This window comes from Lissotriton vulgaris, chromosome 12, assembly GCF_964263255.1.
Source record: "Lissotriton vulgaris chromosome 12, aLisVul1.2, whole genome shotgun sequence".
Taxonomy (NCBI): Eukaryota; Metazoa; Chordata; class Amphibia; order Caudata; family Salamandridae; genus Lissotriton; species Lissotriton vulgaris.
Genome location: NC_141700.1, coordinates 359,095,697 through 359,122,402, shown reverse-complemented (window position 1 = coordinate 359,122,402; position 26,706 = coordinate 359,095,697). Strand labels below are relative to the sequence as shown.

The window sequence follows — 26,706 nt, the reverse complement described above, 5'->3', positions numbered from 1 at the left end:
CCTCCTTTACCTCCCGTTCCTTACTACACTTTGACATTCAGTTTTCTTTCACGTTTGTATCCTTCCTGCTCCTAGGTATCCTATATCGAACCTTCCCACCAAACTGCGACCTCTATATTGTATATCTTGTTGTGTTTAGCAATTGTTTTTTACTTTTTCATCTAATTTAACCTTTATCCTATGTGAACTGCTCATTTATGAATCAACTTTCTGTACTTATACACACTGTACCTATATTTAAACACCTTTCTGTTACAATTGTAAAGCGCTCTGATACCTCTGGGTCCAGCCAGCGCTATATAAAACCTCTAAAATAAAATAAAATAAATAAATAAAAGATAAGGAGATGCAGGAGTGGTCTGAAATTACTCTAGGTTCTATTGTCGTCTCTGTTATTCTAACAGTGGCATTACTGGTAATAAATAAGTAATCTATGCGTGAGTACGAGTTGTGAGGTGGGGAGTAAAACGTGTATTCCCTACCAGTGGGATTTTGTAGTCTCCATGAGTCCAACAGGTTGAATCGGGAACAGAGATTAGTAAAGGCCCTGTGGGAATTGCTACAGCGATAGGAACAGCGGGAGTCCCTGCCAAGGCAGGGTCAAAGGGTAGGTTAAAATCTCCCGCCAGTATATGCATCTGAGAGTCTGGAATAGTTTCAATCTGTTTGGAGAGATCACTCCAGAAAACTAACTCACTAGTGTTATGCGCCTATACGTTGGTAATAAAAAATTTGGTGTGGTCTTTAAGCAATTGGTTGTGACCCACCTCCCATAAGCATCAGCCGTATGAGACGCTATTTCAATGTTTGATCTTTTTGCAACTAGTGTTAGGACACCATTTTTCTTGCCTACCGCCTCCGAGCCAACAACTTCGGTGTAATATCTATTCCTGAGTGTGCTGAATTGTTTAGCATCAATTTTCGTCTCTTGTAAGAGAACGACATCCCCTTTCAATCTCTGTACGTAAACCAAGATCTTTCTTCGCTTAACCGGATGATTAAGACCTTTTACATTAATCGAAAGTATTTTCAAATCATTGAGAGAGGAGGTCCCCGTCTGGGACTTGCGTGTAGTGCTTGACATCATAGCAAGTATCCTCACTTTAACTTCAAATAATGATAACAAAAACACTGCCTACTTTTTAATCCGTTCCAAGAATTCCAATTTGGTCCGACCACTTTTTCATTCTTTTTAAAATCCTGATATTAATGCATCTTTCACCTACTAACCCAGAGACTGAAATTGTAAAACCTAGAGACTTCAAACAATTTGACAACAAGCATTGACAAAACAGATCTTTAATGTGCTTACGCCCACAAATACAGACTCCGGTTATGTGTAGTTTTTCCAGTCAGCCTGTCTTTTTCTGTCATCCCATGTCTATCCCCTAACTTTTAATCCTGACGTTTGCAAATTTTGATTTTCTTTATTTCCTGCGCTTACAGTGCTGATGTTCGAAAGCACTGCAAGCCTGCGGAAATAAAAAACAAAATAAGGCACACAGTAAGAGGAAGGTTGCACAGAGGCATAGCACAAATAGCCTGTGCGTATTTGTCCATTCCTTTGTTTGTATATGTTTGCATATTGAAGCCAGTTATATTGGCTTTACCGGTGATTGTTTTTATTGGTTTTAGTTGAAGAGGATTTGTCCGAGGGATGGTCAGAAATGAAAGCTAGGAGGTCGTATAGGTTGAGCAATGGTGGCAAAGGTTTTATTGTTATTCTCAGAATAGGATGGCGGGTAGTATGAAATGGGTAATACACCGTGAAAGTCTCAAGGTCGATGTGCAGTCCGTCAATAGTATGGGAACTTCAACTTGCTGTCCAAGGGCAAAGAACTTCCACCTTCGGTGTCTTGGATTCTTCCTCGTCGGTGGTGATTCCCCAGGATACGCCAATGCCGTAACTCTCCTGAGTTACGGCGGCAAACTTGTGTCTCCCCGAGGTATCCACCAGTCCTCGCTCCACGTCTCCGCTTCTTCTTTGGCCGCGGCGTGGTCCGTCCTTGGGGTTCCCGGTTCCTGTTCTCCTTGGGTCTCTCCGCGTCCAGGATTCTTCCCGATTTTCCTCCTTGGCGTCTCCAGATGCACCGTCTTAGTCTGCTTCTGGCCCGTTCTCTCGCGAGAGGTTCCTTTTCGTCGCCCATTCCAGCTCTGATTGCTCTTCCCCGTGGGTAATCTCTGCGTCATCCTGTAGAGGAGAGGGTGTGAGGAAATCATTAACCCTATGGATGCCGGACCCTTTTTCCTCCACAGTCACGGGCCGAGCACCAGGGTATACAATACTCTGTTCCCATCCGGGCTCTTCCAGACAGGATTACTTTTACTACATTCCTAAACGGCATCCAAGGACCTCTAAAATCCTCTTTGGAATATGTTCTAGTAGTTCCCTCTACATGGAACATAGCAGGGATATACTGTTTGCCTAGGTTCAGTGTTGTCTTAGTATATTGCAAGATCATCCAAAGGTACAAGTTGGGATGACCTTCCTTCATTCATTTAATTGCATATCTTTCTACATGAAGGGTGAAAAATCGTGTAGCAGTAAAAATTCCACGGTTCTAGAATCTACAAGGAGATGGAAGCCAGTCCGTTCAGGATCGTAGTTGGCCTGCATAGATCTCAAGAAGGTGACCAAAGTCATCATGTGCTGCATTGGAAGATGCACTTAAATAATCTTCTAAAATGTAAATATGACAAACCTTGTCACTTTTCATCAAATCTCCACATCTAGAATTCTATGCTTTTTTTTTTCAGCGTCTATACCTTTCGGTTTTTTTTTTTATTAATGCAGGTAGGGCCACGCGCATATACCACCGTTTAAAAAATATATATTTGGTTGTGGTTTCTTGACAATTTTTTTTATCCTCAGCATTTTGTGTTTGCACTTGTAGAGTCCAATTTGGTCTCCTTTCATAATGTTTTTTTCTCACTTCTTAGCGCACATTTTAAAACTGTCAAAAGCAGAGTCATTGGACATCCTTGTAAAATGGTCAGCAAGGCTGAGGAAGGAACTGGGTTCAATAGCCAACCCAGAAAACAGTGCATGCAGCTGCTTCCTTTATATTCCTTTTTCTGTGCATATCATTATCCACTTCTAGCTCCGTTTTACAATCTGTGCAGAAAATGTGTGCTGCAGCAGTAATGTACTCCAGTAATAGCCTGTCTCTGAAACTGAGAGCTTTCTGCCAGGCCTTTTGTAGGGCTTGACCTCATTTCTAAAGTGAGGACTGAGTTGCTTGAAAGGTGTAAAGAAGGAAGCAGTTATCGGATCCCCAGCTACTCTTCTCCTGTTCCATGGATGCCATGGAGCTGCCGCTTAGAACGAGGATCAGCATGCTTGTTTCACTTGCTGCTGGCCGCCCTCTGTCTGCTGAGCATTTGGCCATGTCGTTGTGTCTGCATTCCCAATGAAAGTGCTTGTCGTTGTAATGCAGGACAGAATAACACTCTAGCTATATTTTTGGTTTCTTCGTGTAGATCTCTTAACTACTAATGGTGGAAAGCAATACTCTATTGAAGCCTTAATAAAGTCATGGCAGCCTTGAATAATTCCTTGACGATTCACGCTGTACATGTCTCATGAGTATAGTGTGTCATAGTAGTGATGTTGGCCAGAATCGCTCTCCTGGGCGGTCTAGTATGAGGCCGTACTGCTCTTTCATCACTCACCACGAACCAGGTTGGAACGCTCACCGGTTCTTAGCACTTTTGACGTCTTTGATGGCTCTAGAGCATTGCTGAAGGACTATACACGTTCACCTTCAGGCCAGCCGGGACGGAATTACAACCGGCTTAGAGATTCCCGTTGTCCTCGATTTGTCCAAGCACTGATGAAGTCTTGGTTTCATTTCCCAGACGAAACACGTATTGGCCGGGCAACCTTTCAAGATTAAAGCAGAATATAAAAGAACTTCTGAAATGTCTGTTGTTTCTTAAAGTATTTGCATGACTTACATTTATGGTTTGGAAAGCCACATATAGGGTACTTACTCAACTAGAGAGTTCAGACGTGTGTACAGGCTCTTTCTCAAAAGAAATTGCAGTTCCACCCTTCACCCCTACCATTTACCAAATTACAGCTCCTAAGAGGAACTAATCAGCAGCTTTTGCTAAGGAAGTCTTCATGGGCTTTTTAAAAGTAACCTGGTCGTCATCCTCCTCACTTCAGTGTCTGGATCTCACCCAAAGAATGCAGACAGTACATTTCAATTTTCTGGAGAATCTGTTGTCATACACCAATTTAGCTATGCTTAACCATGGGCATCCAAAATGGATTACAATGGTTTCAGTACAAAAACACTCATACATACACTACACATGCCATATGCAAAGAATATAGGCAAGAGGTTCTGGATTTTCATGTAAGAGCAGAATTTTAAATGAGAGGCTAGTAGGCTAAACTCTCACTGAGACAGGTAAAAAGATCTGCCCAACATACTAGCTAGCAAAAAACTGTATGCTGCCACCATCGTCATATGTACTAAACTCAAGCATGAGAAAATCATTTTTATCCTCTCCGAAATTATACTTGGTGCTCCAAATCCTAGATCTCCTATTGTCATGGACAGCCTAGACCTCTGTGCTCACGCTAGATTAGCGTGACTCCATGGTCAAAAATAAGTCCGGATTTAAGGACACACATTTAGTTCGGCACTCCGTGCAGGGGTTCCCGCCTGTATACTATGCAGAGGACATTCCCCTCTCAACAATGACCATTATGTTTCTCTAATGATTTACACCATAATAGTTTTCCTTTTTTAGTTTTACTTATTCTTAACCCACAACATGTGCACAATCCAGATCCCCGTAATCAACCCCCTTTAGGTTATGTTGAAGCTCGTTGTGGCCAGGGCGGCCACTACTTTGCCCTTTCCCTCATAAAATGAAGGGCCGCCACAGATTGATTTCTCGACACAGCTATCTTCTCACAGTGCATGTTCAGAGGTATGTCACATCATCGACCCTGCCCCACCATATTAATTTACATACATATAACAGTCAGGATGTCACCTTACAAAATATTGTTAAAGTAAGTGTAGATTTACTGCAGTTGCCTGTGACATGGTGATATTTCAAAGTACATACACAGTACACATACTGTATATGTTTAGGTCGATATTTCATCCACAATAATGTGATACAACGCCATGGGACCATTGAGAGGCAAGTAACTTTCTTTTTGCTTTCTCTTTTTTTCTGTTCCATTGTCTGCTTTTGCTGTAGATCAACAATAGACAACAGCCAACACCTGCAGATTCGTCCATCTGAACTTTTACCGGACTAGTAGTTTCAATTAGCTACAATATTTTGTACAATTGACCAAGTCCACTGGAAAACAATGCGGTCAGTTTGTAGTGTTACGTGTAATGAAATCGGTATTTAACACCACGAATGCTGCATCAATGTCTTTACATCAGAGGTGTTGATACAGTAAGGCGAGTCATGAGTTTCAAAGTACCTTCTAGTAGTGTCCCTTCTTAAAGGCAAGCAGGCTGAAGTGACTGAATGGTTCCATTGCAGTTTTGAGGGCAGGAGTGTTATGCCCATGTGTTTGCAGCGGTTCTTCATCTTGTCTTTAAGTGAACAAACTCTCCAGCATGCGTTTATTACAATTTGCTATTTTTGGTACATCTGCATTAGCCTAGTTGTACACAGTATTTTCTATCTTTACTGTTCTGCTTCACATGTGGGTAATCTTTGCCATCTGCTCTTCCACTCATGTATTCTTGTGTTCTATAAACACATGGCAGATTTGAATCATGCATGTACTTCAGATAACATCATCCAGTCGTTTACCTTTGTTAGTCTTTTTACATCTGTAGAATTCTTCAAATTATAAACAAACGTTACGGGTGACGTAGGGTGGGAAAGATGTGGGTGGGTGCTGGCTGATCTGTAAGGGTCGAGAGCACCTGGAGAAAGTGTGAGGTACACCCCTCTGCCTCCTGGCCCCTCCCTGCCCCCTCTTCTCTTCATAGCCACGCTTTACCGATTATATGGAAACATTAGTAGGCTTAATGGATATGCAGGCCTTGGCCACCTTGGTTTTACAGCTGGCATTTATTCGTTTATCTATTTACCCCTCTTGATGCTTTGAGGTTTCTGTCCATAACCTTAACTTTGCCCATCGCTCCAGATCGCACTCCAACCCTTTTACATTTGTATCATTTAGTTTTCAGTTTTTGTTTCTCCCTCCTGACTAAGATCAGTACTCTCTGTATGTTACCCAAGGGCATTTCTTCTCGTGCAAATAGTGATGGGTCAGAAAGTACTGCTCTGGAGAGTATTTGGTCTATCCATGAGATGTAGTTTGCCACAGTTACGTTTGTCCATTCCTGGGTTTGGAATTAGCGGTGTACTTCCTTTATAGTTTTCGTGGCCTTACTTAGCTTTCAAAGCAAGCTGTATTATTCTTTCTGATATTTAACCATAAAATCCCATTTTTGTGATGAAAAGTAGTTCGTAAACCTTCGGTGTCAGCTGCTTTGAATGAGTGCCTAAGTGGCTGCCTCCCTCAGTTGTCAACCTTGAATTTAGCTCTTATTTTGCATTTTTCTTGCAGAAGCGACATATCTCTAGTCATTCTACCACCCTAAAATGTGCTCAACAGACGTAACAAATTCTGCCTTTTTTCATTCTTGGCTACTTTTAATCATTTACCTTGATTGCTTTTTTAGGCCTCGCCTGTGACAATGCATGTGCTGTCGCTTGCAAGACATTTGTTACCCTAAAGGGGACTTAGAGCCCGTCCATTGGGTGGCTTCTTCATCACTATTATTACCATGCTTTTTTTGGTTAGGCCATGCTGGTTTTATTTCCTTTTTGTTTGCTTGTCCATCTTGTGACCCTAGGCCAAAATACTCCTCCGATAGAGTGTCCTTTCACTGCTTGCATTTTGACCGCTGCCCTATGTTTTTTATCTTTTGGAGGAAGCGCTTCATAATCCTGCATATGTTTGTAGGCCATCAATTTCCTTACTGCTCCCTCTCCGACTTGAAATACTCTTCACTGTGGCAGATTTTTTAAAATTTTCAGACTGCATGTGATGATTATATTTTTCTGAATTCTTTTGTATGATTGACATCTGCTTCCATGTTGCATTTGCACCCTCCCTCCCACCTTCCTTTATTGCGTATGTGTTGACTTTGCCACACCTCCATCCCACTCTCTGTCCCTGGGGCTTTTGACCACTTTCTCCCGTCTTTGCTACTGCTTCAAACATGCTACATCACAGTTAACAGTTTATTTTCGAATTTCGCATGTCGCTTATATTTTTCTGACTTTTATTGTTTTAGTTGTATTTAAGATATGATATTCCTTTGTGTTGACCTCTCTCCCTCCGTATGTCTGCGCTTTCATTACCCACTACCTCTCTCCTACCCTTTGTCTGTGCGCCTGTTACCTCATCCCTCCCACCCTCCATCCCTGTGGCTTTTAACTCTTCTTTCTGATATCATACCATAGCATACAATGATTGTCCATACCATACCATACTATACAATGACAGGCCATACCCTACAATACATTGACAGACCATACCATATAATACCATACCAGGCCATACCATACAATGACAGGCCGTACATAACATACATAACTACATTTTGTGCAAAAATCAATACATTGATCGAGACGGAACACAAATGAAAATCTCACAGAAAAATTTGTTGATGCATTCTACACAGTAGACAGACATACTAAACGTTACATACATTACAACAAGAAGACATACTATACAATCGATATGCCCTATTAACTGCTGTGCCACTTATTTTATGGAGTGAATCATGTGTGCCCTAATAAATTCTGAAGTCTGGACCTATCAGCTTTTTGCCTTTCTCTAATGTGGGGTCCTAGTAGAGGTCAGAGTAAAAGTGTAGAGGTTCTTAACTAAGCCATCTGAATTGAGCTTAGATATTTGGTGCTTTTACACAATATTTAATTGTAGTGACTCTTGGCCTCAGAAGATGTATGCTGACGTGTTTCGACCTTCATGGTTGGACTGGGGGAACTTTTTTGATAGAAGGTCTTTCTCAGGGCTGGAAATCTGTGCAGAATCTACAGAAATCTAGAGAAAAGAAACTGGAACTATTGAAAAGAATTTACAGCTTTGAGGAGAGACTGTAATTAAAGGAGCTTTATGAAAATAAACAGAAGAAACTAAACTAAAGAAAAGAAACGCCTTGCTCAAACCCCACCATTTCCATCTTGACAGCCTGCAGCCCAAGGCGTTTAACCATCTAAGGAGCAAGTACAGCGAAGCAGACACAGGGAGGGCAGAAGAGTCACGGAGGGCAGAAAAGTCACGGTTCATGTGTGCAGCCCTTGTCTCAAGATTGATGCCTTCCACCGTTGTGAGTCATCCTACTGACTTGTATCATCAGTGCTAATTGGTGCTTGGGAAGTGACACCAGCGACAGGAGAGAAACCGGCATTCTTGTGAAGCACTCTAGTGAAGCGTTACATTTAAGGAAATCGGCGGTTGCTGAGGGTGATGGATTGAGTATATGAGCATATCGCTCCTTGGCACTGCAGAGGAAAGGGAGCGAACTGTTGATTGGCACGGCGGGCAGGGTTTTCAATAACTGTGAGTATTTGTTTTTTGTTTTTGCAGACTTTTATTATTATAACTAGCAGCCCGCCCCAGCGTTGCCTGGGGCAGAAAGGGGCTGGGGGCAGCATTTGAGGCTTGCGTGCACTTCTGTCCCCGGCCCACTCTCGCCCCGGCACCCTTCCGCCCGTGTCCCGGAGATCCTTACCTCAGCCGCCGGTCCCGCTCCAGGTGCCCCGCCCGCTCAGGCCGCCACTCTCCTGGCGCCCCGCCCGCACAAGCCGCCACTTCGCACAGCAGCAAGCAGCAGTCCTCCCAGCAGGTCACGATCTTCGGCGCCATTTCCGGAAGTGTTGCCAGGGAGCGCAAACGCAAATGATGTCATCACGCAGACGTCGCGGCCGGCGCTACTTTATTTTTATTTCGAAATTTTTTAAACAACGTATATTTTTTATTTTTAATAGCCTATGTCCTTCTGCTTGCCCTGAGGTTTTCAAAGATGTCTTGGGTGTTTTGATTGGTGGTGTACTTTTCGAGTTTACCTGGCTCAAAGGTTTGTGTTCTCTCTTTATAATAGTAGTATAGATTGCGCCATAGCAGTTAAATCGCTATCCCATTTAAATCAGTCACGAGCTGCCAACTGAGGACACAGAGCGCGCAGCCTTACCTGACACTGGTTTCGGGCGCGTGTGGTTACCGTGATGATTCATCCCGCGCGGAGAGCTGTTGGTATCTGCTGCTGAGAAACGCGCTGCAGCTTAAACGTGCCGTGAGCAAGCCGGCACAACGTACTTTACGTGCAGCCATCTTGTACTTTGCTGAAGATGTTTGTTTTTGCCAACCACGCATCGTCTTTCCTGTGCCCATATAGTTATTGGACACGTTGTCGCTTCATTGGAGTTTTTCTTCATCGTTAAAAGCAGCGCTGGTGATTTTTGATGGGTTAAGTGATGTGAGGCTTTGATTGATTCTAATTTCCATTGAAGCTATACGCAACACAGCGACAAGTTTGAACTGAATTGATGTGTGGAGCTTTTGGTGAGGAGCTCGGGTGAAGGGATCGTTCACGGGAGTGAAAAGCTTTCTTGTTCTGTTTGCTAAAATACTGTTTTGTGGGGGGAGGTGTCTACCTTTGTAGCGTATGCTCGGTTTGGTTTGAAGGGGGATTTTTTTTTTTTTTTTTTTCTCTATTATGTGGAGATTGTGGGGGCAGAGTGCTACAATTTCGTTTTTCTTTGTGTGGTAATGCGTGCCTCAGTTTTGGTTTGCCCTTTTGGCAATAAGGTTGTGGGAGCTCAGTGTCCCAATTATGTTTCACAGGGCATTACGTACCATGTTACTTATAGGTTGCGGAGCGATAAGTGCTCACATTTTGGTTCACAGGGTGATATGTACCCTGCTACATGTTTGGTTGTGGGGCAATGTGTGTCCTAGTAATATTTCACAGGGTGGTGTATACCCTGTTACATGTTTGGTTGTGGGAAATGTGTGTCCCAGTAATGGTTCACTGGGTGGTGGGTACCCTGTTACATGGAAGCTATATGCTCAAATTTTAGTTCATGGGGTGATGTGTACCCCGTTACATGTTTGGTTGTGGGGCTATATGTTTCCCAATTTTAGTTCACAGGGTGATGTGTACCCTGTTACGGAGAGAAGAGTGCTTCAATTATAGTTCACAGGGTGGTGTGTACCCTGTTACATGTGTGTTGATGGAGCAGAAAGTACTCCAATTTTAGTTCACAGGGTGGTGTGGACCCTGTTACATGTTTGGTGATGGAGCAGAAAGTACTCCAATTTTAGTTCACAGGGTGGTGTGTACCCTGTTACAAGTTTGGTGGCGGAGCAGAATGTACTCCGGTTTTAGTTCACGGGGTGGTGTGTACCCTGTTACATGTGTGGTGACGGAGAAGAAAGTACTCAAATTTAGTTCACGGGGTGGTGTGTACCCTGTTACATATAGCTTGTGGGGTATTCTTTTTCCCAATATTAGTCCTTAAGGTGGTTATGTTGTATTGTGTTTCCCAAGGGTGGGGGATGGGACTAATTATCTGAGAATGTAATGTCAATATTTTCTTTTGCAATGTAAATGCCTTATTTTCAGAAAGTATGGTGTACATTGATGTTGACGTGTACACTGATGTTGATGTTACTTACTCTAATTTCACTTTTGTTATTTCCCTTAAGAAAGGAGATGTGTTATATTTGATCTGTGTCTCTTTTCCCTGGCTGGGGTCTTCCCTGTAGCTCACATGGTGTCACTGCTAGAATGCTTGGTGACATCGTGGAATGTTGAGGGCTTGTCCTGTGTGTTAACTGGCAGTTGGTGGCAGGCAGGCTGAGCGACAGGGAGGTCGCTCCTGGTGGGGTTTTATATTTACATCTTAAGGACTTGACCTGCAACTCAACTTGAATTAAGCTAACCTACTTGTACTCCTGGCTCAAGGATCTTTTGTGTATAACCGTGTAATACCAGTGATTGAACCCGAATTGGGTGCATGAGGGATCTGTCTCTGGGGGCAGCGGAGACTGAGCTACCCCTCTATTTTTGTTCCGTTGTCTGTATTCAGTATTACATATGGGATATCACAGTGGGAGCAAGGGTACTTGCGGGGCTGCAACTTCCCTCAGCAGAGTTTAGGCGCATCCGGGTTGCTAGAGAGTAATCTCGCGCCCGGGCGAAGCCGGTTGTCTAGCACAGCAACAGGTACGATAACCTACCCGTGTAATAGGCGAGGCCGGTCTACCTTTCTACCTTTCTGCCTTTGACTTTCTGTGGGGGGAGCTAATGTTTATATCAGGTGGGTGGGGGAGGTTTGGGGTGGTATGTGCTGCTATTTGTTTGGACTACAATGTATGCATCAATGGTAATGCAACTGCCCAGTGGGAGGGGGAGGGACTGTTTCACTTTCAGTATTCTTCTAGTTATCACTTGGGTTTCAGGGTCATGGGAAATTGCATATAAGTCACATAAAACTCAGGGAAAGGAAAATTGTTCATCTTTGGTGGAAAGGGACAAAATGATTCGTACACATCATCCCAATCATGTCAATACAAACACTGAAGATACTTAACTGGAACGTTAGGGGGATGGCGGTTCTAGAGAAGCGCCGCAAAGTACACTTTTCTGAAGAGATATAAGAGAGCGATAGCTGGGCTGCAGGAAACTCATATCTGGGGAAATACTAACTCGAGAATACGGGGGTGGAGGGGTCAGCTATATGCTGCCTCGTGCTCTAGCTTTGCATGGGGGGCTGATGTGTGGTTGGCACCGGGGGTACCGTTCCAGCATATGCATCATGTCCAGGACAAGGACAGGCGGTTTGTTATCCTCCATGGCAGATAGCAAGGCAAGGAAGTCTGCATAATCAATGTATATGCCCCTAACTTGGATTGCCCAGGCTTTTCCCCAGTACTCCTTACCTGTGGGCCGAAGTTATCCTTTTTGGGGACTTTAAATGCATCTTTGATGTTGCGTTGGATAGGGAGACCACCAGAGATAACACCAAACCTCGCATGCTCAGGTCACTACTTACAATAATGCAGGGTATGCAGCTCAGGGACGAATGAAGGGGAAGATACTTCTAAAGGGCTTAAAGGCAATGTGAAGCGCTGAAGGTTATTATAAATATAATAAATATAAAGTATTTTATAATTTGCTGCAAAGATGTTACATTGCTCTTTTTCTTTGTAGAGCAGGGATTCTGTCCTTTCACTATTAAAACGTAAGTGTCATGGAACAAAGCGTTTCACAAACTACATTTATATATATTTATTAATTCATTTTCAATTTGTGTAATTCTTTTTTATATTTTTTGGGGATCCGGCATGGTTTAAAGTGGGTCATACCCTGTAGACTGAAACTGCAAATAAGGTATACCTGTAGGCTTCATAGTGAAATTGTTGTTTCTGAATGGGCTCAGACATCAATACATTTCCAGCAAAATGCAGCCTTCTCAATCGTCGCCAATGGCATGTGTGAAAAGGACCCTGTCATCTCTCAGACCTCAATGGGTAAAACACTTCTAGCATAATTTCTCACCCTCCACAGAGCAACCATTATATCAATTACCTGTTAGCAGGATAATGGGGGAGAGGTCAGACTCTGGGAATAGTATCGTTTGTGGATAGGATAATGAGAAGGTGAAAATAGGTGGTAGATGTGGTGTTAATGTAGGTAGCTCTCTGAAGCCCGCCACTAGAGGCTACCTCTACCATTTATACCTGAAGAGCAGCTGTATGTGGGCCTTCTGGCCCTGGCTTGAGGAGACCTGAAACTAGTACAAATACTGCTGATGGGACTTGGGTGGGGCTGGGAGGAAACTGCTGACAGGCCTCAAGACCTGCGCGCTGATCCCGAGTTACAGGGTCTTGGCATCATTTAATTTCCAGAGTGTAGCCTGGACAGCCCCAATAGTTGGTAGCTCAGTAACCTACACCCCAAGATAGCCCAGATGCGATATTGAGTACTTAATGTCAAAGCAGATGATTCCCCAGCGGTAACTGGGGGCAGAGGCACACTGCAAGTTTCAATGCTGTATGACTGCAGCCTGACTACTGTGGCCCCGGACACTGACCTGCCTCCCCATCTTATTCTGGATCCATTTAGTGCTCTGCATGATACCTACACCTGAAAGACACTTCAAAGGTATATTGACATTCAGCTATATGCTGGAGAGATCAGGGTCTTCGAGGCAACAATGGATGATGATGAGGCGAGATTAAGTATGAGAGTCCTGCAACAAAACAGAGTTGAGAAATAAACTTGCTTGCCTGCCTGCATCTGCTGTGAAAACACTGCAGGATGCAGCTCCTGAGGACCACTGTGAACCTGAAACTCCTCCTGAACCTATGTTGTTTGATGTACTGGCAGCAGACATGTAGCCGTAGATCTTAATCGCCTGCGAATGGATGTGCACACATTTTAGGAGAGAAATGGGATGATGAAGAAAATATCTATCAATACCCCAGCTGGCGTGAAATCTCCCCATGATGCTGTTCCTAGACTAAAGTTTCTCTCCCAGCAATTAGCGACGAAGGTGGAACATTCTGAGGGTAACTCCAGACTTAATAACATATTGTCGTGAAGAGCCAAAGGCCAGACTCCGTTTTGTGTCTGAACGTTAAGTTAGCCTGGCTACCTTTGACTAGACACCGCATGCCCCTATCTTTCTGGGAACCTGTGGAAGTGTCAAGCCATCTGTCAGAGGTACTGCTGCAGCATCCATTCCTAGGCTGAGAGCTGATTCCTAGCCAGTTCTGAGAGGAGAGGTGCTGAGCCCAGCTGGTGGGGTTTACTTTCTGGGTAACACCCTCTCCAGGCGAAGTCTTTTAACCACTGCTTCTTTGATGTGAGCAAGCTTACAGTTCACTGACTCATAGAAAAGCGCATAGAAATAGTCTTTAGAGTATTAGTATGCCATACATTTCAAACCATGTTAGAAACCTTCATAGTGCTGTTCTAGTTGTATTCTATGTAGTTATTACTCGTGTACTAAGCATGAGACTGTTGAAATAAATACTCTAAAATGTAAAGTTTCTTTTCTTTGTGCAGTACTTGTGTGCATTATTCTAAAGCACCAAATTAGGTTTGAGTTACCACTGCGCCCCTGACCCTTTTAAAGAGACTTTTGGTAACTCGGAAAGCTCAGCCACCACATCGACAAGTATGTTGGGCGGGGATGTGTGGGGCAACCACAACCTGGACTTTCCCACTCAAGCATTGGTGTGCTGAACCAAGTTCAGGCACCTGTAGTTGGGAATGCCAAACCTTGTAGAACTGAGCCAGAGCCACAATATGTTTTGTTAGGGTCCCAGACCGTGCCAAGAACCCAAGTGTTGAACTGTTCATTGATGAGTTGATCTTGTAGAAGTTGCAGACTTAGGGTCTGTCTCCTCAGTTTTTAGGGCACAAATGTCCCTTGTGCCACCCTGGAGGCAGGGTCACTGCCTAGGTCTATAATCGCTGTTCTCTGATCTCCCTGATAAAACAGTGTGCTCACATCTTAAGACACTTAATGTTTGTCTTCATTCGCATGCTAGCTCCAGTAAGTCGATATTGAGAGTTAAGCATCCCTTTCTGCTTCTAACTGCACTTGTCCTTAGATGCTCAAGTTGACACAAGGGAGTGCTCTCTCTCACGAAAATGCTTTTATTGAGTCAACCCGCTTCCCCCTTGTGAAGTTACTCCATGCATGCAAAATGGCAATGCATCATGCCATTCAGTACACTATCCGTAGACCGACTTGAGTCCTTCTGCAGATCTGCTTATGCGACATAGGTCATATGCTTCCTTCCTGTTCCTTCTGTATGTAGTCACTTAGTCCCCTGCCTCTCTGCCTGGCCGTATATCGTTGTAACACCGTTCTGCTTCTCATTGCATCATGTCTATTTAATGTCAATAATGATTTGAACTTGTATACACCAGTTCTGTAGCTCTCTTTTTGAGACCCAGTAAGTCTGAAACATGCCTCAGGTTGCATAAACACCTGTTCTGAGGGCATATTGCCTAGCCTTTAGGGGCTGGACTTTCCTTTTGGTGCAGTCTGGGACTGGTTCGCATGTGGTTGTTCTCTATCTGTATTGACACAAACAGTGGAGCGTTGTGTGTCCCAGGATATTCATCAGTGGCTGAGAATAATTCAAGTTTGCATCAATGACATTTTATTTTTCACAGTGCGATTGGCCCATTCTGTGTCATTAGGGCATTGAGAATTTATAATACGATTAGCTTTAATCCACATAAATCAAATATCTAATCTAGAATATTTAATGATTTTCCTTCCTAATATCCTGCATCCCAATTCTGTTTATTTGGTTATATATAACAAACTGTATGACTATAATGAGCTATAAATTGATGTCAGTTTACAAAAAAGCCTGGTAGTGGAGGTTTGAGATATGACTGCTTTATTATTTCTTTTAGGGTCCTACAGTGCTAGCCAAGGTGTGAATTGCATTCGAGAAGATGTTGCCATGTATATCGAGAGGAGAGATGGTGGTGTGCCTGCAGATCCTGATAATATTTATCTCACCACTGGAGCTAGTGACGGAATTGCTGTAAGTCTAAAGCATCTTTCTAGTTACTTAAATGCTGTGTAGCAGCATCTATGAGGCATGTATACACAATACTGACACTATGATGGACACTTCCTGAAGATCTCGTTACTAGTTTGAGGCTGTAGTTTTGCACCTTTCGTCTGAATTGAAGTCTTTAAACCTTGTTGTGAAGCTCATATCCAGCAGAATTCTTTGTTGCATTCATAGAAGTAGAATCTCTAAAATGTCTTTAATATTTAGAATATGTTAACAAGGCTTTCACCTTCTCTAGCAGTAGAGTTAAAAAGCACACTTTAGTGCCAGGGTGATCCCTGCCCGTTTGTCAGTTGTTCTCAAAGGATCAGTGGCCAGTGTTCAAGAGAGCCTTGGCTAGTGTTGCTATCAGTGCTAGTCCTACGAGGTAGATTCCTCCTGTGCTCATAGACTTCGGTAGGTTCCTATTTGCCAAAATATGACATTAATCAATAAAGGCACGACAAAGCATTGTTCACAGAAAAGCCCCATGCGTTGATGGTCATATATCAAGAGATGGATACCATTTTGGTTCGAGATATCAAGCCCTTAAGTGAGATAAGCAAAAGTAATTTGTTTAGGAGTAAAGCTAAGAAGTAAAGGCAAAATAGAGAATAAGAATAGGAAAATTATAATAGAACAAATATACGATAGAGCTTAACATGCAAGTTAAATTAAGATGTAATCCAAACAAGTATGCACAAATCTTGGCAGGTCTTAAATTTGTTGTGAAGTCCATAGTGGGTTGGATGTTACAATATTGAGGTCAATAATATAGATCTCCATGCAGTAGTTAATTTGTAAAAGACTGCGAGCCCAAAGCTCTGCTCAGGAGCCCTCGGGTGGTGCTAATGAACGTTGGTACACCGAATACCAAGGCTGCATTGTTACAGATCCACCTCATGCCTCTTTAATCCACTAACAGATACTCCCTGACCCTTCATCCCCCTCTTACAGGTTCCTGCTTTCTCCCTTGTGATGCTTTTCCGTCTTTCTCTTCCTCGCCCCTTTGTGTGTTTTTACCTTCTTGATCTCGGTACATGTCTGATGAGGAAAAATATGTGCCGGTGGGCCCCTCCTGCAATCACTGGCTCAAATTATGCAGTGCCTTTACGTAGATCAACTCCACAATATCGACTACCAACATATTGTCAAGAAAACAATGTGTTTGTAGATGATATTGTTCAGTCAGTAGAACAACAGGTCGAGTAAAACTTAAATACTGTTGTACATGGTGCAAAGAGACCAGTGGTTCTTTTTGTGTTGTAGGTAGATGCTGTGGTGGGTGGCAGACAGGCCACCTAGTTAGCACATTGTGAGGGCTTTACAGCTGTGTGGTAAGGGGGAGGTTATTTAGAAGTGATATTGTGAGTCCATCTATCCACAGTTCCTAGAAATATAGCTCTGTAGCTCACCCCGTTAGACCTTCCCTAAACCAGATCTCACCCTTCTATTAGGTAGCGTGATTGACTTATCAATGCTAGGGTTGTATTCTAAAGCATGGCCGTTGCATGAGCATTTATTTAGAATAGTTTTGTGTGTTTCTCTCCACTAAGGCCTAGCTTCGAAAATGTTAAAGTATTCTGAAGATGTTCTTTAAATAGGACCAGTTTATAGTGTTGCTTTAAAGTAAAAAATATCACTGGTGTTTGTTTTCTACAGAGCATACTGAAGATCCTAGTGTCTGGAGGGGGGAAATCCCGGACCGGTGTCTTGATTCCGATCCCCCAGTACCCCCTGTATTCTGCAGCCATATCTGAACTTGGTGCAGTGCAGGTGAATTACTACCTGGATGAAGACAATTGCTGGGCACTGGATGTTAATGAGCTTCACCGTGCTTTTAAAGCTGCTAAAGAATACTGCAATCCAAAGGTGCTCTGTATTATTAACCCAGGGAACCCTACAGGTGAGTGTTGAGCGTGGCAAGTAGATTTACAACATCTGATTGCTTGAAATGAGACTGTATGTTATTCATACTGTAGTGCAGGTTTTACTCAAGTCTGTGGTGTATCAAGATGTTTCCATGCAGATTAGTTTTTATTGAGCTGTTGCTAGACAAAATACTTTTTTGGCTTTTTGTGTGTCCATTCTGCTCCTTGTGCATCTTACCCCTTTTAGCACTGCTAATTTCTTTTAATCTTTTGGTCTCTTTCCTCGTTTTTTGGTCGTAAACTGATCTTAAGTTACGTGGATCCTTTTAGATACACTGGGCGTGACTCTGTTAGTACGTAATTGTTGTTTTGTAAGCAGTTCTTTCCGTATCTAGTCTATTAAATCTGGCACCGAAGTCAGATGAGTAGGTCTAGTCTTGGCTGGCGGAGGCTTTTATGCTGACAGCTCGAAGCACCATTAGTGTGGTGTTTGAGCTTCTTTTGTGCCTTTCATCAGTCGGTGAAGGCAAGTGCTTAAGCACCCAAAACGTCTAACTTCATTTTTTGTGAAAAAATAATATATTGTACATTTTGTTTCACTAAAGCGAAGATCCAGTGCAATGGTAAGCAAAGTGAACGAGAAAACACATTTTAGCACCAGATATTAAATACAATCCTTCAATAACTGGTAAACACACACCAGGTACAGTACCTAAGAATGAATAACCCAAGAGCCCTGTTGTTGGATCTTACAATAGTAGAATGTCTTCCTTCCTTCCTTGGAGGCCGTGCACAAAAAACCAAGCTGACCTAGTAGTTTGTGCGAGAGTCCAACACTGAAAACGTATGATCCCGTGCAGCTAAATTGATGTTATAACTGAGCGACTGCTGAATAAAGCTCCAAGCAATTCTGGGTTTTAGGGGAAAGCCATAGGCTTTTAACAGCGTGTTGCAATTCATTTTAGTCGGTGGAACAAAATGGGGGATGGTTTAAAAGCAAGTTCTTCAAATTTGAGTCCTCTGTGGGCTAGCCTTTGAAGGAGAGATAGAGATCCGGTAAAAGTCTTTGCAATTAATTGATGTAACTCAATAAAGGGCAGAAATAAAGATTTACCTCGAATTAGAAGGCCACCAACAGGACACTTCACCTTAGCATAGTTATGGATAGTATAGTTCACCGTCTGATTCGAGATTTTCATGGGTTAATTCAGGCATTCTAGATACAGATGCTGGTGGCCGAGCACGAAGGAGGATATGAAGGTGTTGTGCTTATTGAGCTGGCATGATGTCACCTTGCTGGATCAGCATGCCATTCATAGCCATCCAAGCAAGAAGAACTGCGTCTCTCATTGGTGAAACAACATGCAGTGTAGTTCATTTAATTGTGAATATAACTGTTACTATATAATACATTACATAAGTCTCTCAATTCATCACTTAAAAATACTATAAAGACAATTGATTACTAGCAACCTTAAGCACAGCATAAAAGAAACTGCCACTCAAGGCATACAATATAAAAATAATTACATGATGCAAATGCTTTACATGAAAAATTGGTTTAGCCTGGTTCTTCTGATTTAAGCCCAGACATTCCTAGCTCCTACAGAGTAATAGAGGGGGGCGGGGGGGGGGGGGTGGTTAGTCAATGTTTATGCGAATTAGCATTAAGCCAGAAGAATACAATAATTGCAGCTCTGTGTCATGGCTTGTACTATCACTCTTGCAGAATACTTCAACACTTTTTCCTGACTAGATGTTATAGCTGCAAGTGATAAGGTTCCATATCGAGGCATGGTATGAAAACTTCTCCTATCTGTAGGGGTAGGAGGAGTGCACATTCCTCAAAGTAAGTTTTGAGGCACCACTCCATCTTCGTTTCTAGGGACTACTTCAACCTGCAATAAAATCTTCCAGTCTACATGCTCCCACTAAACTTTCAAGATTGGTTTGGCTTGAGAAGAAAAGCGATGTGGTGATTCCCTCATACAGCTGAAATTGAGCTTTTCAAGTATAATAGCAATATGTCTGAATCAAGGAAGGCACAAGATGTGATCCAAGGCTAACACCGCTTCACTGAAGACCAGAATACACTTGAGTTTAGGTAAAGAAAAAATCCAGAGCATAAGAGCTTTTGACCCATCTGCTACTTCCGGCATTTCCAAGACAAGATTAGTAATTTAGTGAAAAGGCATTCTCCGCTGTATAACTAAAAGTTTACAGTTTAAGGCACCACACATATTAGCTCCACAAACTACAACCAAGATTATTACCTTAGCTAGGTGGACTTCCAGCACCTCTGCTACGGAGATTTCCTGGTTAACCCAGCCATGAAGCCTGGTGCCTACCTATGTTGTGCTGCTGAATTCGACTTGCTGACTTCATGAACTGGAGGAGGCTAACCTGGTACCTACCTCCAAGTCAACATTGTTAATCATTTATTTTGGTATTAAAGTCATCAATTTTGCTGTGCTGCTGTTTACGGGAAGATTTGTATTTTCCTTGTATGCCACAAAAGTCTGAAAGAGGAAATGAATACAATTTCCAGAGTGAGATAATAAAAAGTGCAGTATCTGCTACTAAAAGCGTCACAACTAATGGTGCTGTACTTGAACTAGGAACCACTGGGAAATCGTCCAAATACAGATTTAATATTGCAGGAGCAGAACAGGCGCTTGCTTGTCCATCTTAGATCCTGACATAGTTTGAATAACTCCACTTCAGACCAAAACCTGCTAGCATGGAATTGTCCTTGTTCAAGTTTACAGTGCTGTTCACAGAGTGAGCGTACCATAGAAGACATCTTTCTATGGAATTGAACATGGGCCAGAGTTCTACTAAACTCATGAATACCTGCTTCCTTATTACAATGGTGTGGTTCATGCAGAAAGAATGACCTGAAAACACGGTTTTGTTTTTCCTATCCCTGACCTAAAATCCACCCAGACTTTGAAGAGAATAAATACCATTTTCATCCTCCTTGATGATGCTATTTCATAGCGTCTTCCCTAAAACATCAGCTGTGGCATCAATTAGTGAAATTGGACCACAATTACCAGTGTGAGTCCAACACATTTTTTGTGATTGATACGTGAAATGCAACCTTCCTCTATGAGAATATTCTGCCAGATACCAAGATGGCATTACATTGACCATAATAACTTGATCCCAAAAACTGGCATAATGGACAGTAAGCTGGCTATCCCACCGGCCATTTTAATTTATAGCTACAGTAATTGGGAAGTGAGAGCCCGGCACGGTAATACTTTTGAAATGTTTGGATAACAGTGACCAAATCTATTGTAGTATGTATTTACATTGTTAAAATTTTGTATCTTTATGCTGTTGCTCAGATTGATGGCTGTATTTGTTTATAAGGTGCACAGACATTATCATGTGGGATTTCATGTGTAAAAATCCTTACCTTGCCTGACCTCTTACATGTGGCCAGCTAAAAGTTGAATTGTCGAAATTTTCTGGTTTTACTTTTTGAGCAATTGTCTGTTTTCGGTCACTATTTTTTAATGCGTATGGAACACATCTGTGTTTCAGGCGGCATCCTTAAAGGCAACTTAGCGCATTGATGTTAAAGCGCAGTGTATCACAGCAAATGCCTCCTGCAATGTAGTCACATCTCACAAAACTGAAGGACAGGCACATGATGTATTCCTGTCGATCTCATTTATTGGGCCTCCTTAGTATCTACATATCAACACTAAACGAAGTGGATGTGCCTAAGTAGACTTCCCTTGTTTACAGATTTCTGAAGCACTGTATTTGATCACAGTGATGACCTAAAAAAGAGCATGGACAACCCAGGTCTCCTAATGACCCGTAACAGTCTCTGTAAAGCCTAAGTGGCCATACCGGACATCATTCCTTTGTCTACTGATCAGTTCTCAGAATCCAAAGCAGGATGGCGATGGTGGAGGCATACAGTCACACTTCTTGTCCATTCAGCTTGAAGATTCATCCAGTTCTGCTGATGCAAATCATTATTTTCCCCCATTCTCAAACATGCCAGTAAGCTGTACCCATCTGTTCTCCACTAGACAATTTTTACACAAGCTTGTGTCTTCTTGCCAAATTGTTAGTGGTTTCTTCAGTAGTATTTTTTGCTTCTTTTGCACAGTTCTTTCCCATATGGATTCTGAACTGGTCTTATTTATATCAAATGAAAATAAGTTTTTTACCATGATTTACTTTTCTGTGATTGGCTTTTCTTTGCTTCTCTTCTTTGAAACTTTGTATGTTCCTTTTCTGTTTCTTCTGCTCCTCAGGACAGGTTCAGAGCAGACGATGCATAGAAGATGTTATTCATTTTGCCTGGGAAGAGAACCTTTTCTTACTTGCGGATGAGGTAATTGATAATTTGCATTGCATAGAAAAGACCATAGGTAAATATAATTTGTTTTCGTCAAGACATTTTGGAACAGACACATTAGGTACCCACTACTGTAGTTTAAACGATGTCCCTTCCCACCCTAGGAAGCCTCACCTCATTGAGGGGACATCTCCAACATGCCACATCTTTGTATATACAGCTAATAAAGCTCATGATTTTACCCTGCAACACTTTCTGTGATTGTCTCTATGAAGAAAGTGTTATGATCGAATACCGTTGTAGAGAAATCAATATGAGGAAAATTATTTATAGGTTGATTTCAAGGGTGAGGATGGTTGAAATGTATTTTCATTATAATGGAATCATCATAGTCCGTTTTAAGTAATGATATTTATGTATAAAAATCTCTTTATTCCAATAAAGATACTGGTTGCGTAGTATCTTTTTTCCCTTCAACAAACAAATGGACACTAATTATGGTCTTCCTTGTTCCTCAAACATCTTCACTGATGTTTCTAACAAAGATAATAACAGCAGAAGCAAGTGACTGGAAGCTACTAGTCTTTTCCCTTGTTTGGTATTAGTGGGATGTCCATAGTTGTATGTATATGGAGTCTCATTCATTGCTCAGTTGATCAGTAGGTTAGCAATAGATGATATGTTTGAGACCAGTGCCCTTTGCTCTTCCCCACAGCCTTCGTTTGACAGCCATTCTGAACTAGAAGCATATTTATTTTTTACTTCCATTGGAATCGGACAGTCAACAACTCAGTCTTTACATTATGTCACAGTTCAGCTTGATAGCAGACTAGCTTCACGCTGGATGTATCAAGTATCAACATCTGATAGTTAGTAGATGTCTAATATCAGCAAGTGGTGGAATCTCTTCTTGGCTCTTAGTTTAGTAATGCAATTACATGTGTAAAGATTGTGTTTGAGGCATGTGAGCTGTAGATCACATGCTTTGCATACTCCTGCCATCTAGTGTTGGGTCCAGATGTTTACAAGTTTTTTTCTTCAAAGAAGTCTTTCCAGTCACGAGGTAAGGTGACTCCTTTCGGCGATAGTGCCCATGGGCATCGACTCCACTGTTAAATTGTTTTTCCGCCATCGGGTTCGGACGTGTATTGCTGCGCTCCAGTTTGAAACTGTTCTTCGGGTTCCCCTCAGTGCGCAATCCACTCTACCCACATTGGTATTGTTTCGTACAGATATACCACTTCTCCACGTATCGTGTCAGTCAAACAAAAAATTTCTATTTTGATCGGAAAACTTGTGGAAGGCCGTCGGGCCTAACCACGTCGGTCCAGTAGATGGAACGGACTCCATTTAAGCTCTGTCCACGGTGCCACGCAAAGCATCCTCGCACCCACTCGCACAAAGTTTGCAACTTGTGCTTATCTTCCAAGCAGAACGAATAAGACTGCAATGTGTGCAAATCGTTTCAGTCCAAGAAAGCTCTCTGCGATCGTTGGGCTTGATATCATGAAATGCAATGCCACAACATCGAATACATACCGGACATCTTCGGTGTAGGGTCTGAGCAAGAAGAATTTGATGCACAAGGGACCGAAGAGGAACAGGTGAAGCAGCCCTTATCCGTGCCGGAGTCGGATTCAGAGATGGATGAGAACATACCTCACGGTCAAGGTTGCGCGAGTACAGAATACCCCTTGACCCGAAATCCAACTCAAATTAAGCATAAGGTTTCAGTTCTACCTCCGCCCTTTGGGCCAAGGTTGGCAAAGAGATGACATTTCTGATGCCCTGCCTCCCAGCTCGGCACCGAAGACTTCGTCAAGGTCTCCCGCTAGGGATCAAGTTGGCCAAAGTCCGTGTCAGAGCCGAAACCTTTGAGCTCGAAGCTGAAGACCTCTTCGGAACGCCTTCGGAGCCAAACTTTTCTGCACCGAAAGGTCATTCCAACCCGGTACCGAAGTCGTTGGTCCCGAAACCGAAAGATGTTCCTCCCAAAACTCAGGATCCAATTTTCGACTTCCCAACTCCCTAACCAGATCCTAAACAAAAGGATCTTTACATTTATCTTGATACAGGACATCTTCTTACCAAACTGCTGCGCAAACAGAAACCTCAGAGTCGGAGGACATACTATACAAGATTCCTTTAACCCCTTAGCTCCGTCGGCTATTCCGCCGCAGCGCTAGGGGGAAGGGGGGTGGGGGGGCGCTGCGCTCCCGTACTCGTGACGGAACCGCTCCATCACGAGCCTTGGTTGGGCTGTGCTTGTGACGGAACGGTTCTGTCACGGCCCCGCCCGCTTAATAGAACACGCCGCGCAGGAGCGGCGAGCGGGCCGTGACGGAACCGTTCCGTCACCGGCACAGCCCACCCGAGGCTCGTGACGGAGCGGTTCTGTCACGAGCATGGAATGGGTTAAAAAAGAAGAATGTCGGTACTAACCCTTCTCCTCCTCTTCCACCACGTTCCCCTACACCTCCACCACCTTCTCCAACATCAGAACCATTACCAATCACACCGCAGGACTCTCCACCCTCACAGCAGCATGATGATGACGATGATGGGGTATATTCAATTGCCTGTAGATTTCTGGTAAGACTGCACTATTAATCCACCTACAGATAATGTTCTAGACCTTTACCCTGCAAAGCCTTCCCCTCATGACAACAATGTAGGATATTTAGAACTGCTTGCTAACACAGCACAATATCACGGTGTACAGCTACACAAAGAACCCTAGAAGAAGATTTCCTGTTTGAAACTGAGTAGTATGCACAGGTCTAGTATTCTACACAATTCTGCAACCTGCACCCATTTCTCACTCTTATCTCCTGTAATTCACCGACTGCTACCCCATATAGTGTAGGTCGATATTTTATCAAAACTACTCCTCCAAGTATACTCTGCACTACTTTGCACAATGCTGCAACTTACACCCACTTATCACTTTTCTCTCATGTAATTTACGGACTGCTAATCTCATAAGGGCCTGCCTATTTTTGCAGTCTTCTACCTCAACTTGTATCTTGTACTTTGCTACTTACAATCAGCTTGTGTACTTTGCTACTTACAATCAGCTTGTGTATTTAAACACTCGTGTGACTAAGTGCCTGCATTTAGTGCAACATTATACCTCTATCTGTATTGTGTACATTTTCGTTTTTGTAAACTTGCACATTTCTCACTTTTCTTCACTGTCAATGTACCGAGCGCTACCTCAAATTGTCCTGGCGAACAACTAGTATTAATATTGCTCGATATGCACCGTTTGACACCATTTATATTTTTATATTTTTTATATGTACCGAGCGCTACCTCAAACTGTTCTGGCGAATAACTAGTATTAATATTGCTCGATTTGCACCGTTTGACACCATTTATATTTTTATATTTTTGTATATTTCGTTACATTGTGTAAGCTGTACCGTCTGCTACCTCACATTTCTTCATTCATTAGTGTACACTGTGTAAGCTACACCCATTCACACTGTTTATTTTTGGTTGGCACAGATTGCTACCTCTTTATCTTTATCCTGATTATTTTGACTATCTTGTTACTCACTAGTGGCATTCGTGTACCACGCAATTTACTGTCGGCATAGGGCTTTACTCAGATTGTTACCCCTATATGTTGGCTATTTTTGTTACTCACTAAGGTCACTTGTGTACCATGTAACCTACTGTCTGCACTGTTCTTTGCGCACGTGTCACACTATCATCTACCCTCCCACACCCACCTTTGCCGCCACCCTCACCTACACATATACCGCCATCCCAGCATGGAGCCCATCGGCAAGCACACATATAAAATCAACTACCCATCCGCACTCACCAAAAAAGCCGCTAAACGCTTTAAACACAACTTCCTGAGGTCTCACCCTGAAATCCCCTTTGTTGACACCTACTTCTCACCAGTCAATGGATCCCTTAACATTGATATCATCTTCCACACCTCACGCAGAGCTCAATGGAGAGAAACGTTCCTCACCCTACTCACTGTCTCCACCACCAGGAAATCCGCACACTGCTTAACTCTCTCCATCACACCCTCTCAACTCTTCCTAGGCAGAACCACTATTACTATCTACAATAACGGGATTGTCCTAATTCAATCCACAGACAGGAACCTGGAACTACTAGACAACCTGTTCCCCACTTTCAAAGAGAACCTCTCCAACCATCGGACCTCCATTCACATCCCCTCCAGTATTATCACCCCAGACCTCACAACCCCCACCGACAACTCTTGTTACTTAGCTCAGCACCAGAACGACATGCACCTCACCTCCTCCCCCAACACACCAGTCACTCACCCACCTGCTGCAACCACCCCACACCCCGCAATCACAGACATAAATAACCTCCCATCACACACTAGCCGACCCCACACTCCTACCCCGGTGACCCCCTCTCATAATACTCACACCCATCCTCTCCCCCCTGACACCATAGCCCCGCCCACAACCCCTCTAACCTAGTTCAGCACCAGATCGCCACACATAGCGACAAATCCCACACCCTGTCCCCCCCCTCTCTCAGCCCCCACTTCCACACGCTAACTAATCATGCAGAGCACACCACATCTACCATCTTAACTCCCCCGCCCCACGACAGGACCATCTCCAACCTCAACTCCCCCCCCACTCTCAGCCCTCACTTCCCTTCAGGCTCCCCTTTCACCACCATCATACACTCCACTTCCACCCCGCTCTCTCCGCCTGCCATGAATCCTCGCCTCCACGCCTCCAACCTCCTCCATACTTCACCCACTCCCATCGACCCCGTACCCTCTCTCCCTAACACCAACCCGCACGACAACACGGAGCCCTGCATGAACACTAACCCTCCCCCTAACACCAACCCGCACGACGACAACACGGAGCCCTGCA

The 26,706-nt window shown here is 43.2% G+C and overlaps 1 protein-coding gene across 1 annotated transcript in view; it reads left to right on the top strand.

The window, feature by feature from the left end:
• Positions 1-26,706, top strand: part of GPT2 (glutamic--pyruvic transaminase 2) — a 191,142-nt gene that overhangs the window by 99,351 nt on the left and 65,085 nt on the right. Inside the window, exons 4-6 of the mRNA XM_086945128.1 lie at positions 15,477-15,610; positions 17,285-17,528; positions 21,774-21,853. Of these exons, the coding sequence (XP_086801254.1) occupies positions 15,477-15,610; positions 17,285-17,528; positions 21,774-21,853 (458 nt within the window). The remainder of the gene's footprint in view (positions 1-15,476; positions 15,611-17,284; positions 17,529-21,773; positions 21,854-26,706) is intronic.